General features: G+C 39.8%; 1 protein-coding gene across 2 annotated transcripts in view; it reads left to right on the top strand.

Annotated features, from left to right (window-relative positions):
• cgnl1 (cingulin-like 1) overlaps positions 1 to 7,338 on the top strand; it is a 39,952-nt gene extending 32,614 nt beyond the window's left edge. The window contains exons 15-19 of one of the 2 annotated variants that reach the window (XM_012855170.3): positions 3,139 to 3,222; positions 3,406 to 3,530; positions 3,704 to 3,812; positions 4,688 to 4,851; positions 6,014 to 7,338. In XM_012855170.3, coding sequence (XP_012710624.2) covers positions 3,139 to 3,222; positions 3,406 to 3,530; positions 3,704 to 3,812; positions 4,688 to 4,851; positions 6,014 to 6,161 — 630 coding nt within the window. In that variant the 3' untranslated portion in view covers positions 6,162 to 7,338. The remainder of the gene's footprint in view (positions 1 to 3,138; positions 3,223 to 3,405; positions 3,531 to 3,703; positions 3,813 to 4,687; positions 4,852 to 6,013) is intronic. The other variant, XM_036136379.1, reaches the window with a different exon arrangement.
• The last annotated feature ends 7,958 nt before the right edge of the window (positions 7,339 to 15,296 follow it).

The raw sequence follows: 15,296 nt of genomic DNA, 5'->3' as shown, positions 1-15,296 counted from the left end.
TTTTCATTCCCCCTCCTGTGGAACTAGGCTGTCACTGAGCAGTCAGCCTCACACCCTCAGCCCTCTCTCAGCTGATATACTTATAGATCATCAGTGTTACAAGTATAGTTTAATAGTTAAGGCACATATATTCCTCTGGTATAGTTAAACCTCAGTGCACCCACTTAACTTTTTACACTAATACACCCAGGCAATTTTATTCCCTACTAAACATTTTTTTTATCTTAGGTGGATTTATTTAGATCTTGCACTTTTTAAGGTTGGTTTTCAGCAGAGCAAATTGGTTTAAAATAAATAAATTCAGAGCCAAAAGTTTGCTTGGCAATTTAAATTTAGATTAAAGAGGCACTCTATCAGCCAAATTTACAGCACAAAAGTGAATGACTACTTTTGTTTCCTGGTAAAAGGAAACCTCAACCTGAAACATGGTCTTATTTTGTGGCTATATTCTGTTTTCTGAAAATAATGAAAAGAAAAAATGGATCTGCATTTGCAGCGAGCTTCTTATCTTTACCAGCTTTGGCTTTTTATTGCCCTTTAAGCCAACATTGCAATAGGTTGTTTGTACTGCATCGTTTTCTGTCTAGCATCCATCCAAATATTATGAAACCGAAATAAATAGCTGAAAGCAGGGGTGATTCAGCAGACTGGAGATTAAAAGTTATCCTTAGGTGAATTTGAAAGAAAAAAATGGATGATGCCTAAGAATTAACAGGCTTATATGTCTAATTGCTAAAGTCAAAGTTTTTATGTTAAATGGCCTTAAGTCACATAGCTAAATGTGATCAATTAAATATTACATCTAAATTATCACCTCAAGGAGACCTGGTGAAATGGGAGAGCGGTGGCCTAGTGGTTAAAGCAGGGTGCTTGCTTCCTGGGAAAGCTGCAAGTTCCCCGGTTTGAATCCCACAAACTGCTACTCTAGATCTGTGAGCAAGACCCTTAGCCCCAGAATGCACCACACAGTGGCAGCTCACTGCTCCCTAAGGGATGGGTTAAATGCAGAGCACAAATTTCACTGGAATTTATGTTGCAATGACAAATAAAGAGTATTATGAGGGTTATTCAGGTTTAAAATAATCTATCTTCCTCGGCACAATCGGTAGCTCATCAACAGTGTTTAAAAAGGTTCTTTGGGAACCTTTGGGAATGAATCTCAAATATATGGAAATTACATAAATCTTAGTCCAGGCCTAGATAAGTATGAGTGCTGGAAAAAAGGGTTTTCACAGGGTATGCAAAATATATTGCAAATTTACAATCATCGCAGTTCTGTTGTACATAGCATCAAAATTACAAAGAACTGCTTGAACTGTGGACTGGAGACCTGTCCAGGTTGTTCCTCGCCTCTCCCCCAGTGACCCCTGGAGAAAGGCACCAGGGGATAAGTGGGTACAGATAATGGATGGATGGGTGTTTCAAGACAGCAGAACATGGTTTAAGATGGCATTAAGGGGTTTTATTTATTTATTTTTAAGATCTTCAATAAGTATCATTATTATTATTATCATTAGTTGTTGTAGTAGTAGTAGTAGTAAAAATAGCAGCTGTGTTTTTTTTTTAGATTACTCACTATGTAGGGCAGGAGTTTTCAACCCTGGTCCTCAGGACCCACTGTCCTGCATGTTTCAGATGTGTCTCTGCTCCATCACACTCCTCAGCAGATATGAGACCTGTTCATCGTCTATTCATTTAGGCCAGGTGTATGGAGGCAGGGAACACCTAAAATGTGCAGAAAGAGGGGTCCTGAAGTCTATGCTAGCAATTATCCCAAGCAGAAATCTACGTTATATATCAAAATTTTTTCTGATATTATGCAGCCCTAGATACCAGATTTTCTTTCCTTATTCCTTTGACTAAAAGGTAAACATTTCTGAAATATGCATTTTTTAATAGTGATTTCTATTTGCACAACATGTCCTAAAGCTACTCAGAGAGGACACACAGGTGAATGTCTACTAAATGTCCCAAACTAAAAAAAATGGCCAAACTCTTGCATCAGGGTATTAAACTGCGCCTGTGGTTCTTAATCTAGGTGTGGTTTTGGCACCAAACAAAGCACTGAAACTGCTTTTTTTGTTTGTTTATTTTCTTTTACAAACAAAAGACAAGCACCACTGATCACAAAGTATGCTTTAAAGAATTTGCATTTCATGCAAAAATGATCTGAAGGGTGTGTATTTTAAAATGGCTCTCACGCAGGCTTGTTCAGATGACAGATAAACAACGAATTAGCCCTTTCTACGCTGCTTGGTTGGAAGCCAGTTTTAGCTGTGGGTTGTGTCAGGATTTAAGAAACAGAGATAATAAATTTGACTAGCTAATTTAGTTTTCAAATATTGTTCTTCAAAAAAAAAACATTAAAATCTTGAAATTTGAGTCTGGGGAAGTATAGAGCCAATGGTCTTATAAATAAAAGCATCTGCCTCAGGGGCGGTTCTAGACGGGGCCAACAGAGGCCCATGCCCCTGTAGAAATGGCCCTGGCCCCTGTTATGGCCCCTGTACTAAAAGCATTATGTTAAATAAACTTCTTATAATTATTTGCAATGGCAAAGAAACCATAACTGATTGGTCACTTTGACCATTATTATTTTTTACCTATACGGCTTTACTCTAAAAATAATTTAAAACATAAGATGTTTCACGTTTAGCTTTAGCTGTACTGAGCAGGGGGCAAAGTTTTCAACTGCTAGATCAGGGGTCTGAAACCTGCAGTTCCAGAGCCACAAGTGGCTCACTTACTATTATTACAGAGTTAAATATTGCCATTTTATTGTTTTTAAAAATGTTTGTTCTGTGCCCCTGTGAAAAACACTGGCCCCACCTTGGCCCCCCTGGTAAATTTGGTCTAGAACCGCCCCTGATCTGCCTGTTATAACCGGAAGCGGCTCTTAATTACAACATCGTTTCACCGAGAGTTGGCAGGACAATCGAAACAAGGGGTGGAATGCAGTCGAGGAGGAAAATCCAGCTCAACAATTAGGCAGGACATTTGTGGCGTCGTCTCCTCTGTTGTTCGGCTCTTTGACTCACCGGCTGCCGCGGTAGTTTCTGTCGTGGGTGAGACGCAGACGGTGTGGGGATAATTGTTGTGGGACTGCAGTGATGACAGTGTCTGGACTCGGCTTGACAGGTGGAGCAGATGAGGAATGAGCTCCTGCAGGAGAGGGCTAGCAGACAGGACCTGGAGTGTGACAAGTTGGCTCTGGAGAGACAGGTACACTCTCTCCTGTCTGAACAAACAACACAGCAACCATCACTTCATTCATTTTCTCATCACATTCATTTCAATGTGTCCATGTCCTTGTCGTTATCACTGTTGGTCTTTTATAAGGACATATGGAGTCTAGTGGTAGATTTGGGAAGCTCCTTACTATGTCCCTGTGCATATTGCCTCTAGAATAAAGATCTGAAGTCCAGAGTGGCTCATCTTGAAGGCTCCCACAAGTCGAGCAAGGAGAATTTGGTGACTGAGCTGGAAGCTCGCGTACAGGAGCTGGAGGAGAAGCTGGAGGTGGAGGAACGGTGAGAAAAATCAGCCTAGTGGGAGTGTGATGTTTAACTGAAAAGTTTAATTAGGCTTAAGATAAAACCGGGCATATCCTACCATTACCAATACAACTATGACTAGCTATAAACAATTTAATGCTAGAAAAAAGCCTATGAGCTGTATTTCATGTAGGAAATTTGTTTTATAGGGAGAAGTCCAACCTGTCCCTGGCCAACCGCAGGCTGGAGAGGAGGGTGAAGGAGATGGTGATGCAAATTGAAGAGGAACATCACACGATGCAAGATCAGAAGGACCAAGTATGTAACACACAGTGCATTTCGGTGGCTTTGAAAGACGCGTTGCTGTAAGGAAAGTAACATTCAGTGATAAATCGACAGATAATCAGGACTGCGACAGAACTGTCAGATAATAAACTACCATTCAGATCTCGCATACCAATAACAACATCAGTTATTCTCATGCAATGCAGTACAAGGAGTCACTTACCTCGGCATGCTGGATGCTTGAGCTACTTTCTGATTAAATACAAAATGAATATTTCCCTTTCTAGCCTCACAGAGGAGAAATTTGTGTCTGTGTGTCGTCTTGTTAAGGGACCCTGATTGACAGACTGGGTTTTTCGAAATCGTCCGAAACAGTGTGACCGCACATTTACTTAACACAAGTTTCTCCCAGCATTATTCTAAAAGTACCTGCACCTGCATACTTTTTTAAACTTGGACAAACATGATAAGTTCTTAGCAGAGTGAGAAATAAAAGGTCTTCATGTGCGGCGTTATTTCCCCAAACTCTTGAAGGTTTCTAAGTCTTTGTGTTATTAAAGGTTTCTTTAGCATAATGTTAGCTTAACCTTTCTAGCCCCGCTACGTGTTTCATTTTGGTACCATTGTCCTTCAGCTTAATGTCCACGTCATCTTTGAAATTACTAGTGCTCCTTCATATTTCGTTGGATAGTTTTACAAATGTCTTTAAGGACTGTTTGCAACCATGTAACTATCAGTTATTTTAGATTTGTGCAATTCCCCATAAGGTTTTAAAATTAACTTTCATATTACACTCTTAAATAATGTGGAGATGTCAGATCTTTGCTAAGAGCTAAAAAACCAAGCCGCTGTTTGCGTTAGAGGTCATCGACCTTTATAACCTGAGGATGTTCTTTTTCTTCTTGCAGCTGAATCTGCGTCTGAAAGCCCTGAAGAGACAGATGGATGAGGCTGAAGAGGAGATCGACAGACTGGAGCACAGTAAGAAGAAACTGCAGAGAGACCTGGATGAACAACAGGAAGCCAACGAGCATCTCAACAGCCAGCTCAAAGCCCTGCGCAGCGAGATGAGGTTAAAACACTACAATCACTCATTCATATTGCATTTTGGTGGGGGAGGGGCGGGGGGGGGGGGGTGCTAGACGCAGCACAAAGAAGTACAACATGGTGAAGTTAAAGGAAAATGATAAATGGCATTCATTTTCACTCCCACTGAGTCAAGGTTGTCTGTCTTTACAAAATATCTTAAAACTATATCAGACTGAGAGCGTCTGTGAACAGAAATGTTCAAGTCCTGCCACTGATTGCCACTATCTGGATGTTTGGGGCCGTTTTCCTCCTGGAAGGTGAACCTGGGACCCAGTTTCAGGTCTTTTGGAGCCCTGTGTTTAACTCCAGCTCTATTCGCATCAACTCTGAAGATCTTTCTCTGCCCTGCTGAAAAGCAAACACAACAAAGCATCCCCACACCATGATGCAGTCGCCGCCATGTCTCACTGTGGTGCATTTAAGACGATGTGCTGTGTTTTCGCCACACATGACCTTTTCACATGTAGACCAAACGTTTTCGTTTTCATCTCATCTGACCAGAGCAACTTCTACTATATAACAGCTTTCTGCACCTACAAGGCTTGTGGTAAACTGCAAAACGGACTCCTTACGTCTTTCTCTCAACAATTCAACGCTCTTCCATAAAGGCCAGATCTGTGGAGTGCAGGACTAATAGTTGGCCCCGTTGATATATTTCCCCAGAGCTATGGATCTATGCAGCTCCTGCAGAGTTGCTGTGGGTTGTTTCTCTCACTAAGGCTCGCTTTATTAATCTCAGAGCGTGAAACCTAACCTTGCTTTAAATGTCTCCTGTACTTTACCCTGACCTGTCTGCTGTGTTTCTTGGTCTGCTGTTTGTTCGCTGATTTTCTCTAAAAAAAAAAAAAAAAGTCCAAAGCCTTTGCAGAACTGCTGGATTTACACTGAGATTAAATTACTCTCAAGTGGACTTTATTTGGGATGTACCAGGCTTTATTTAGGGACACAAAAGTAAAGGGGAGCACATGCATATTTCCAGATTTGTTGTTTTAATTGAAAACAATCATCTTCCCACTTCACAAACTATGTGGTACGTGTGCAGACCATCACATAAAACCCCAATAAAATGTGTTCTCAATAAGTTCAAGGTGTAACTTTTAACGCAAGTATTCTGACGATGCTTTAAAAACATCTGTCCAATGCAGACGTAAGACCACCTCTGCTCCTCTGCTCAACGACCTGGATGATGAAGACGACGATGACGTCAGCACTGACGGAGAGATGTACTTCAGCTCATCGGGCTACAAGCGCGCCTCGAGTCAGGAGAACAGCCTGTCAAGCTTTGGCTTATAAACGGACAGCGGAAAGGCTTTTTTTTTTTACGTGCCACTGTTAAATAAACCAGCAGGATGTTCATTATTTCATGTGCTGCTGTAGATATCACTCTGGTTTATCTGTGTAAATACTGAGACTTTTTGCGACGTGACAAAGTCGTGTGTGTTTTGTTTATATACGTATATCAAACTTCCAGCAGTGGTCACAGCTTCCAGGACTTTAACTCTGGGTGCAGTCTTGATGTTCACTCAGTATTATTCGAGCAGCTCTCTGAAGGATGAAATTTGCAAGGCTTTATTTTAAGAAATGACACTTGTAAATAATTTTTATTTTTACACTTTTACATTCCCTCTTGAATGTTTCTTTGCTACCTAATGCAGAACTCAAGCTGATTGTTGATTATCCCACCAGTAGTGAACTTAAAAACAACAACTACTACTGATTGCACTGTAAACCCAAACAACCAGTACTGCCTTTACAAACAACCACTTCTTTTTATGCCTGAACACTCTCTTTTCTACAATCCAGGTTTATACATATATTTACTTTTTAATGAATATAAACCTAATTTGAACATATGAAGTGAACTTTGCCAGGAGGCTTTGTTTAATTTATTCATTCTTGGCTTATTAAGGGGTTATTTTTGGGGAAGGGTAAATGAGGGACTTTGTACACATCTTTTTATACAGTGTTGCATCTTTTGATGACCAGTTTTATAACACAGTGACATCAATGTGTATGTTATTAATACTTTTTGTGTTAATTAATCAGATTTTGTATAATAATCTCAGTATTGTTTGTAAGCCTTCTGGAAACATTAGTTTTTGTACTAAATGAGACATTTTATTAGTTACATCTTTGTACAAAGTTATCTTTGCAGACCCTTTGATTTAACTTCCATCTCTTGTTAGATCTCAGTGATAATACTGCGCTTTGGGGAAACCTTTTAAACTTATTATCTCGGAGTGCCTTCTGAAATTTCCCTTTTCACCCGAATGAGTGATTTTCTTAATCTGTGATGAACTGACAATCAAATGTTTTTCTACACTGTGACAATTTGCACTCTGTGTTTGCTCTGTGCTGAAAATGCTGAATTCTGACACCTGTGGAGGGATGCAGATTCCTGCCATCGCCTCTCTGTATACAACTGTATGTTCATCCTGCTGTGATTAAAAATAAACTTTCAGTTACTCCATTGCTTTTTATTCGATGAGTACAACCTGTCAATATTTATAAATTACCACCTGCTGCTAAAAAAATTTTCATCAAAAATATTCCTGACCTTACATCTCAATAGGTTGGAACATCATCAAAATGTAAATAATTTTCAGTAATTCAATGTTCTTATAGTACTATAGCTCAAGCATTTACTCTTGATAATCTGCCTTTATAAAAATTGACTTATTACATAAGTGCTGTATCTAAGCATAATAGAAGATTTGGTGGAAGGAAAAAAATCTAAGATACACAAGCAGCAGGGATAGCTGCGGCCTTAAGAATCTTGTAAGTGAAGCTTGTGAAATGGTTTGGGGGTGATTCAGTGGATTGTGCTTGGAGTCGGTCGTTACATTCCCCGGGAAAGAGATGATGGTTAAAGATGACCTGTCAGACCGATCAGACCTTATCAACTACTGTCAACGTACATTTCCAATGATAAAAATATAATATTGGGGATAACATGCAAAGCTTGAAATGTATCATTTTCTGTCAGTTTAACTTAATTTATTCATTCTTTAAGCCAGGACGTGAGCTACAACCGGTAACAATCGGGAATTACAACACAATAAACTCTACTTGAACATAAATCCATCCACGGTCACTCGCCTGCTGCTGGATTTTTAAGTCTGCTCCGTCTGATCCAAATTCTTTTGTCCATTTTTTTTTTCCTCCAGCAAAATAAATAATCTCGTGAACAAATGTGCTGCGTCGTTGTCTCCGGTCTTGTTGCTGTAGACTGACTTCTGTTTGCATCATGTGTGAGTGAACTTCTCACCTGCACGTCAAATCTACCTGGGGAGTGACTTGATTGACATGTATCACTGATTTGTCTAATTAGATGAAGAATGACACAAAAGCGTTGACTGGCCACGGGTGCAGAGAGCTACGCCCTGAGGAGAATCTTTAACCAATCAGAGAACAGCATGAAGTCACATGGAAGTCAAAAGTTTTAAAACGTACACACTCATCTGTCCAGCGCCCCACGACGCTGAAACAAAAAAATAGACCTAAAATCAAAAGATGCATTTTATGAGTGAGGAGATATAGTTCGTATTTTCTAATTTATGTTTGCTGTTGATACTTTTTTCAAGCAATTTGGATGGGGTCGGCTGAGCGCCCCTTGTTGACAGGCCGCCGTTTCTGAATTAGTGACAATGTCAGAAGCATTTCAACTGGAAGTAAAAAAATAACTTGACTTTTGGTCAGTGTTCTGAAGTCTGCTTTTGCGATAAGACAAAATTACATTTGTAAATTAAAGTCCCAGAGTCTGAAGCAAGAGTGGACGCTTTGGCTCCGATTTACTTACAGTCAGTAATGATTTTAGGTCTCTTGTCATCTGCTACTGTTGGTCCATGGCGTCATTGTGAAGTCTGAAGTCAACACAGCCATCTACCTGGAAACTTTAGAGAACTTAATGCTTTGAATTGGCAAAAAAAAAAAAAAAAAAAAACAGACAAAAAAAACTTAATGGAGCGACTAGTTTTAATTTGCAGCAGGACTTGCCATCTACCAAAAGTAACAATATCTACTGACCAGGGTATCTTTCATCGCTGTGCTTAATGCCTTGCTTGAATCCCATTAAAAAATATGGAATATTTTTAAGAGGAAGACTGGAGACACCAAAGCCAACAATGTCCGAGCTAAAGGACGCTATTAAAGCAACCTGGGCGCAGAGGTGGAACAGGGGTGGAAAAACGTGACCCGTGTGCAGAGGCCTCGGTCGTCGGTGCAGTTGTCGCAGGTTCGGGTACCAAAGCATGGGGTCTTTGCCGCATGTCATTTTCCTTCTCTCTTTGCCCATTTCCTGTCTAGCAACAGTCAGATAAAAGAGCAGTAGAGCCACAGAAACAAAAAAACAACCTTGGCTTCCTCAACACCTCAGCAGAGCTAAATGCATTAATGCAGTAATTTATTCAAATGGAGTCCCGACCAACAACTGAACCCAAATACTGTGCAGTTTAGCTTTTTCATTTGTTTTTCTTTCATAATGTTCGCATTTTCTTAGAAACTAAACGGGGTTACGCTATAATCATTTAAATGGACAGAAATGTTTGTTTCAAATGTATCACTCTGGATGTAATGTTGATTAGGCTTCACCTTTTTTGAATTGAAATACTGTAGTGACATAATTTTACAACAATCCTGAGATGTACCTTTGGATTCATGAAGAGTAAAGCCAGTAGAAATCGCCAAAATAAAATATGACTTTGCATAATCGCTTAAGTGTTCAACAAATGCTTTGAGAGCTACTGAGACCCCTAGTGTTAGTGGTGCAGGGCTGCATACTTTAGCTGCATCTCTGCCTCAGCAGACTTGATCTGAACCCGTGAGTCATTAACAGGCCTGTGCAGGATGTAACTCCTCCAGCTGAATCAGCTAGATTGGAGCAGGAGCACATCTAAAAAAAAAACATGCAGGACACTTTGTAATGCAAGCATAACACGGAGTCCGTAACTGATAACATGACGAGTCCTGGTGGAAAGAAGTATGTAAATGTGGTTTTAATAAAACTAGAAGCGAAAGAGCAAAGGAAAACCGGATTGTTTTTACCTGAGGGGACACATTCTTCCCTGATGTGAACTAAAAGAAATTTTCCTCTGCAGTTGTTTTCAGGAGTAAACAAAAAGTGAACTCATCCCCCTTGAAAGTCAAAGTCTTAGATGCTTCAGAATCAGTGCTGAAATCTGTCTAAGGCCCCTCGTCCCCGGTAGAGTTGGCTTGATTCCCGTACCTTGTGTGGTGTCATCAACTCAAATACACCCAAAGCACAACGTTTCTTTCCCTTTTTGTTTTTTAAACTCTGTGTTCTATGAAACCTGCCATTGAAATCAATACTTCATTACCTGCCGGTGTCTTTAGCGTCACTGTACATCTGTCGGTCAAAAATAACCATAATAAAAATACTAAAAACAAACACAACCAGATGATTCTTTAAAATCAAACCAGTCCGCGCAGCTGTTTGATTTGATGAAGACACTGCAGTTATGCAAACTATGTAAAATATTTTGAACAAGTAAATGAATGGAATCAAACAAATAGACTCAACTTTGTTAAACTATCATGTGTTTTGTATAAAAAACAAAACCGGACAGAGGGAAAGAGTTACTCACATGTTGTGTGTATATAAATACCTTGATTAGATCAACATTGGCAGCATTTGGAAAGTGCAGATTTTATCATAAACTAACTCAAAGGAATATACAACATTTGATATATGTTTTAATACATTAATAGAAAAGCTGGAATATTCACAGAAGCAGATTATTTGAAACTGTTTGGGTTTTGTGTGTAATGCTCACCCCAAAAGGAGCCGACCCTCAGGTAAAACCTGGGTAGGTGAAAGCAGCCGTCTGAGCATCAGCTCTGTTAATTTGGTGCTCAGCCAGTCAGGGTTTTTCATTTGGACCGTACGAAGCGTGCATTCTGTGTTTAAACCTGATGTTATGCTGAAGTACCCCAACAAATATTTGCCAATTTTTCAAAACAGTCTCATTAAACTAGTTTGTAATATCTAAAAACTAGTAAAACACCAATAGCCTTCTATCAATTTAGAGAATGAATGTCTCAGGTTGCACCTATTCTTCACATGTGTGGTAGAATGCACAAGAAAGGGAAGGTGAATAGCTGGAGCTCCCTTATTTTTTTTCCTGAATGGCTGGCTTTTGTCAGGGCAAGACCTTCATTTGTTGCCTTTCTGTGGGGAACAAACAGTTCGACCTTTCCAGCGCCACAGAATTATCTCTGCCTCCCCCCACGTCCAGCCGAGCGGGGGAACGAATGGGGGCCTGCCGGCTGCAGGATTAGGAGGCAAAAGTTGTGTAAGCCTAACAAGGTGATCATTCCTGGGATTCCTTTATGTGCTTGAGTGACCTCAGCCAAAGTGACTCTGCAGGGACACAAAGTAGCAGAGAGGGACAGAGGTGTTGCAGGGAGTGGAACTGTGGCTAATTTATGATGTGAGGCCGTCGATTCATAAAGAGACTCACTCAGTAAATCACCCCCAGAATTTTTATTTTTACTCTGAAAGGAATTCAGGTTTGTCAAGTTTGACAGAGATCTTGACAGCTGCTTGTGGAAAATAATGAAAACGCATAGCACCACACTGCCCCCTAGCGGTGGCTCTAGCCAAACACCTTAATGATTGACCATTCATAAAAATCAGGTATTTTATAAATAAATAACATATGCGTCATAAAAAAAAATCATTGCAAATTTTAAGTGCAATCTTCTTCCATAAATGTTTCTTGATTCAGAAAAAAAATCTTCCATTACTTCAGGTATGAGCTCTGAAAAATGTAGCGTGGGAAAGTTAGCTGGCCTTTTATCACCCAGTCAAGCTGTCAGGCCCGACCATACGCCGAGGAGCACAGAACAGAGGAGGAAGTCTGGTTATTTTTCACCTGCCTCCATGATGGTTAACAACTCTGTCATGATTTATGAAAACTGTTGATCACTCATTAAAAATGAATGAGAGAAATTCCTTTGTCACACGTATGTTATACAGGTTTAGTGGTCTGACCTGTCTGTTGACTTTCCTCTGAAACAACACCTACGGTGTTTTTGTCTGACGCAGTTGTGGTGTTGTTGCTCAGGATCAGAACCCATAGCAAACATCCGGTGAACGCCCCGTGTCCTGGATGTTTCAGTGCAGCAGGATGAACCTGCTCTGAGGTCTGCATGCTTAGAGTCGCCTTCACCTGCTGAGGAACTATGAAGATGACTTTGTTTTTCCAGTGAGAGAGAAGAAAGTGCTCCCAGGCTCCTAAAATACATTCATTATTATACACAAACTGAAACCTAATGTTCATTTAAATCCCATTTATAAACAAATGTTTCTGACCAGACTGATTAGTTGCAACAAACTTGTATTATGAGCTGCCATTTTTCTGCATAAAGTCACCTAACACATTAATTACTGTAGATACACCTGGAGACGTTTAGTTTAAGTGATGCTGCACCCTTTGACTTCTTTTACATATACGAGCCCAAGTACAAAAGCTTTAAAGGTTGTGTTAAATAACTAGTAGGAGTTAGCTTAGTTTAACCGGCAAAGCCCAATTAAATGAATGTTTATCTGTAAAATGTTGCAGAGAAGCAGGAAAGTTATTGGATGTTTGTTCCCTGCTATAAATTTTAAAAAAGGAGACGTTTTCAGCTCTGAAGATCCCCGCCAGAAGTGACTGTTTATGCAAACACGCTGATCTGTTGATTAATCCAATGAGAGATTAGCTGTGGTGACCTATTGGGGAGATAAGATAGGAGCATAGGAGCATTGATCTCTCAGGTCGGCTATATGACGGATTGTGTGCTTAATCAGTCTGATATTGATTTGTGGAGTTGTTGTCCTGACCTTTAAGTTGGCACTGAGCTTTTCTATTGACAGAACAGAACAATCAATCATGTATTTACGTGGGTACCTTATATTTATTGATACAATAAAACAAAACCTTACTCAGTGAGCGTATCTGTCAACATATATTTCTGGCTGCACCTGATAAGACGCGGTGCCTTGCAGACATTTTGTAGCTATTTAACTTTTTCCCATTTTTGCACATTTATTAAGAATTTATGTGTAAAATTATATATGGTTTTTAAAATTTCTATGGATAAAAATCTGAAAAGTGTGGCATACATTTGCCTTCAGGCTGGTCCCACCAAATACAATCTGGTTCAACCAATCTCATTATGAATCCTTTGTTATTTAACATTAGTAAACAAACAGCATAATGAACATCAAAAGAATGCACAACATAAGTCAGAGTTAGGTTGAATTACACATTCACTCCAGAAATGAGGCCTTTTTTGGAAACTGGCAAGAATAGAGCCGTCGCTGAAAGAAATGCATAAAAAGATTCATCTGCCTGTTGTTGCAAGTCATGCAGAGGACACAGAAAACATGTGCATAGCATGCAAGATGCTACGTGTGAAGGAATCCCCACACTGAACGTCGGGGGCAGCATTATGCTGTAGGGATGCTTTTCTTCAGTAGGACAGAGAAACTAGCGGAAGTTGGTGGAAAGATGGATATAGATAAAGACACGGCAATCAAGGAAGACAACTGTTGGAGCCTGAAGTGGAGGTTAATTTTCTAGCGGGACAATTAGCCAATTACCGCCAGAGAAACAATGGATTGACTTGGAGCCAAGCATATCTATGTGTTAAAATGAAACTGTCAATGTCCAGACAATTGACAATCTCTGGCTAGTGTTGGAAAATACTTTTCACAGATGCTTGAGATATTTTGTAAAGAACAATGGGCAAAATGCTCCATCTTTAGATGAGCAAAAGACTTGCAGCTTTATGGGTAGCATGGGATTCCCAAAGCGGTAACCGGAACCCCCAGGGTGGGTTGCAAGATGATTTGTTGTTGATAAACTGGAAAGATTTAGTATTCCCTTATTTGTGAAAGTGATACCAAAGTAAAACTTTACAAAATGCTGAACATTTGTAATTTTAACACAGAATCTCACCAGTATAATCCAGTTTTGAAAAAGAGACTTTAGGAAATAAATAGTTAGAAATCTTAAATAGAGCGAGATGAAATAGAAACCATTTTGACCACCCAGCACTTTGATACGGCACACAAAGAAACAAAAGCTACCAGTTTGGATTTTAATTTCCAAGAAACCATTATGGTGTAATTTTATTTGCATGAGCAACGTGCGCGTCTGTGGGAACTCTTCCGTAGCAGTTTTGTAAAAACTGAAACGTTTAAAGCTGCAGGGGTGCTGAACAGACAAACTATTGTTATCGGTATCAACAACAAAATCCACTCCAAACAAACAGCCCCTCGCAGGAGGAGAGCAGATCAAACGCCTGCTCTGTGGCCTGCAGGCGGTGGCGAACAATAAACTCACCTCGCTACTGTGGCGCGGCCAGCTCCTGAGCCGCACGTATCAACTGTACTTATCTCTTTCCTGCAGCTCTGCGAGGGCTTAGAGATGTTTGAAATTAACTTTCTAAACTGTAAAGATGTTTGTAATGTTAGGGTTGAGGAGGTTGGAGCTTAAAATGCAAGCTGACGGGGAAAATGTGAACTGAACCAGGCCTGTTTGCGCACGAGTGAATGCAAACTGTAGGAGTGATCCCTGAGGTAAGAATATTTCCGCTGGAAAAAAGCTTCCTGTGCGTGCAAATAGTTAATTGCACAAACTTTCCTGTGTCAGTTTTTATTCATTTAGCCTCGGCTGCAAAGAAGAGCAGCTGGATTAAATGCTGCATAAATGCATCATAAAAACCTAATTCTCCCTGCCTTAAAATGCCCTGCTAACTTCACTTCAATGAACTTAGAGAAGAGGGGTAATAAAGACGCACCAGCTGATACCTCATTGTAATTCTCACTGAATTAGAGTCAAACGGGTGCTTTGAATGGGAGTGGCGCTTAAAATCCTTCTTCCCCTATCAGCCAAAGTTACCTTCAAGAAGAGGTGTATTGTCCTCAGTCTTTTGCGTCATGATGGATTCTCACATCAGGATATTGTTGCCAAGTCTCCACTCAAATAATCCAGAATCTAAAAGAGATAGGTTGAAGAAAGTCCGTAAATTACAGGACCTTCTCTCAAAGAGTATTTTCCTGAGTGCTTGTTTTGCCACCAGTGCAGAGCTTACTGGCGTTTAGCATGTACTTCATGCTTGGAGCTTGATGATTAGATTTGATTTAGGGCTATGACATCGATGTTTTCAAATAGATGTGCATTGGTTATCTAAACAACAATCTGACAAACTACAGCCCCTCTTGGTCATTTTGGCTGTTTTATTTATTTATTTTTACAAATTGACTAAAATTTTAATATCTGAGAAAATAACCAACATACATAAATAGAAAAAAATAATTTTTAAAATGATAGTTTGTTTTTAAGGGAAAGAAAATCTATCCAAACCAACCTGGTCTTATGTAAATAAGTAATTGTGTCCCATGATGATGTCCATGGAAGA

Source organism: Fundulus heteroclitus, chromosome 4, assembly GCF_011125445.2.
Source record: "Fundulus heteroclitus isolate FHET01 chromosome 4, MU-UCD_Fhet_4.1, whole genome shotgun sequence".
Lineage (NCBI taxonomy): Eukaryota > Metazoa > Chordata > Actinopteri > Cyprinodontiformes > Fundulidae > Fundulus > Fundulus heteroclitus.
This window is presented reverse-complemented; position numbering and strand designations above follow the sequence as displayed.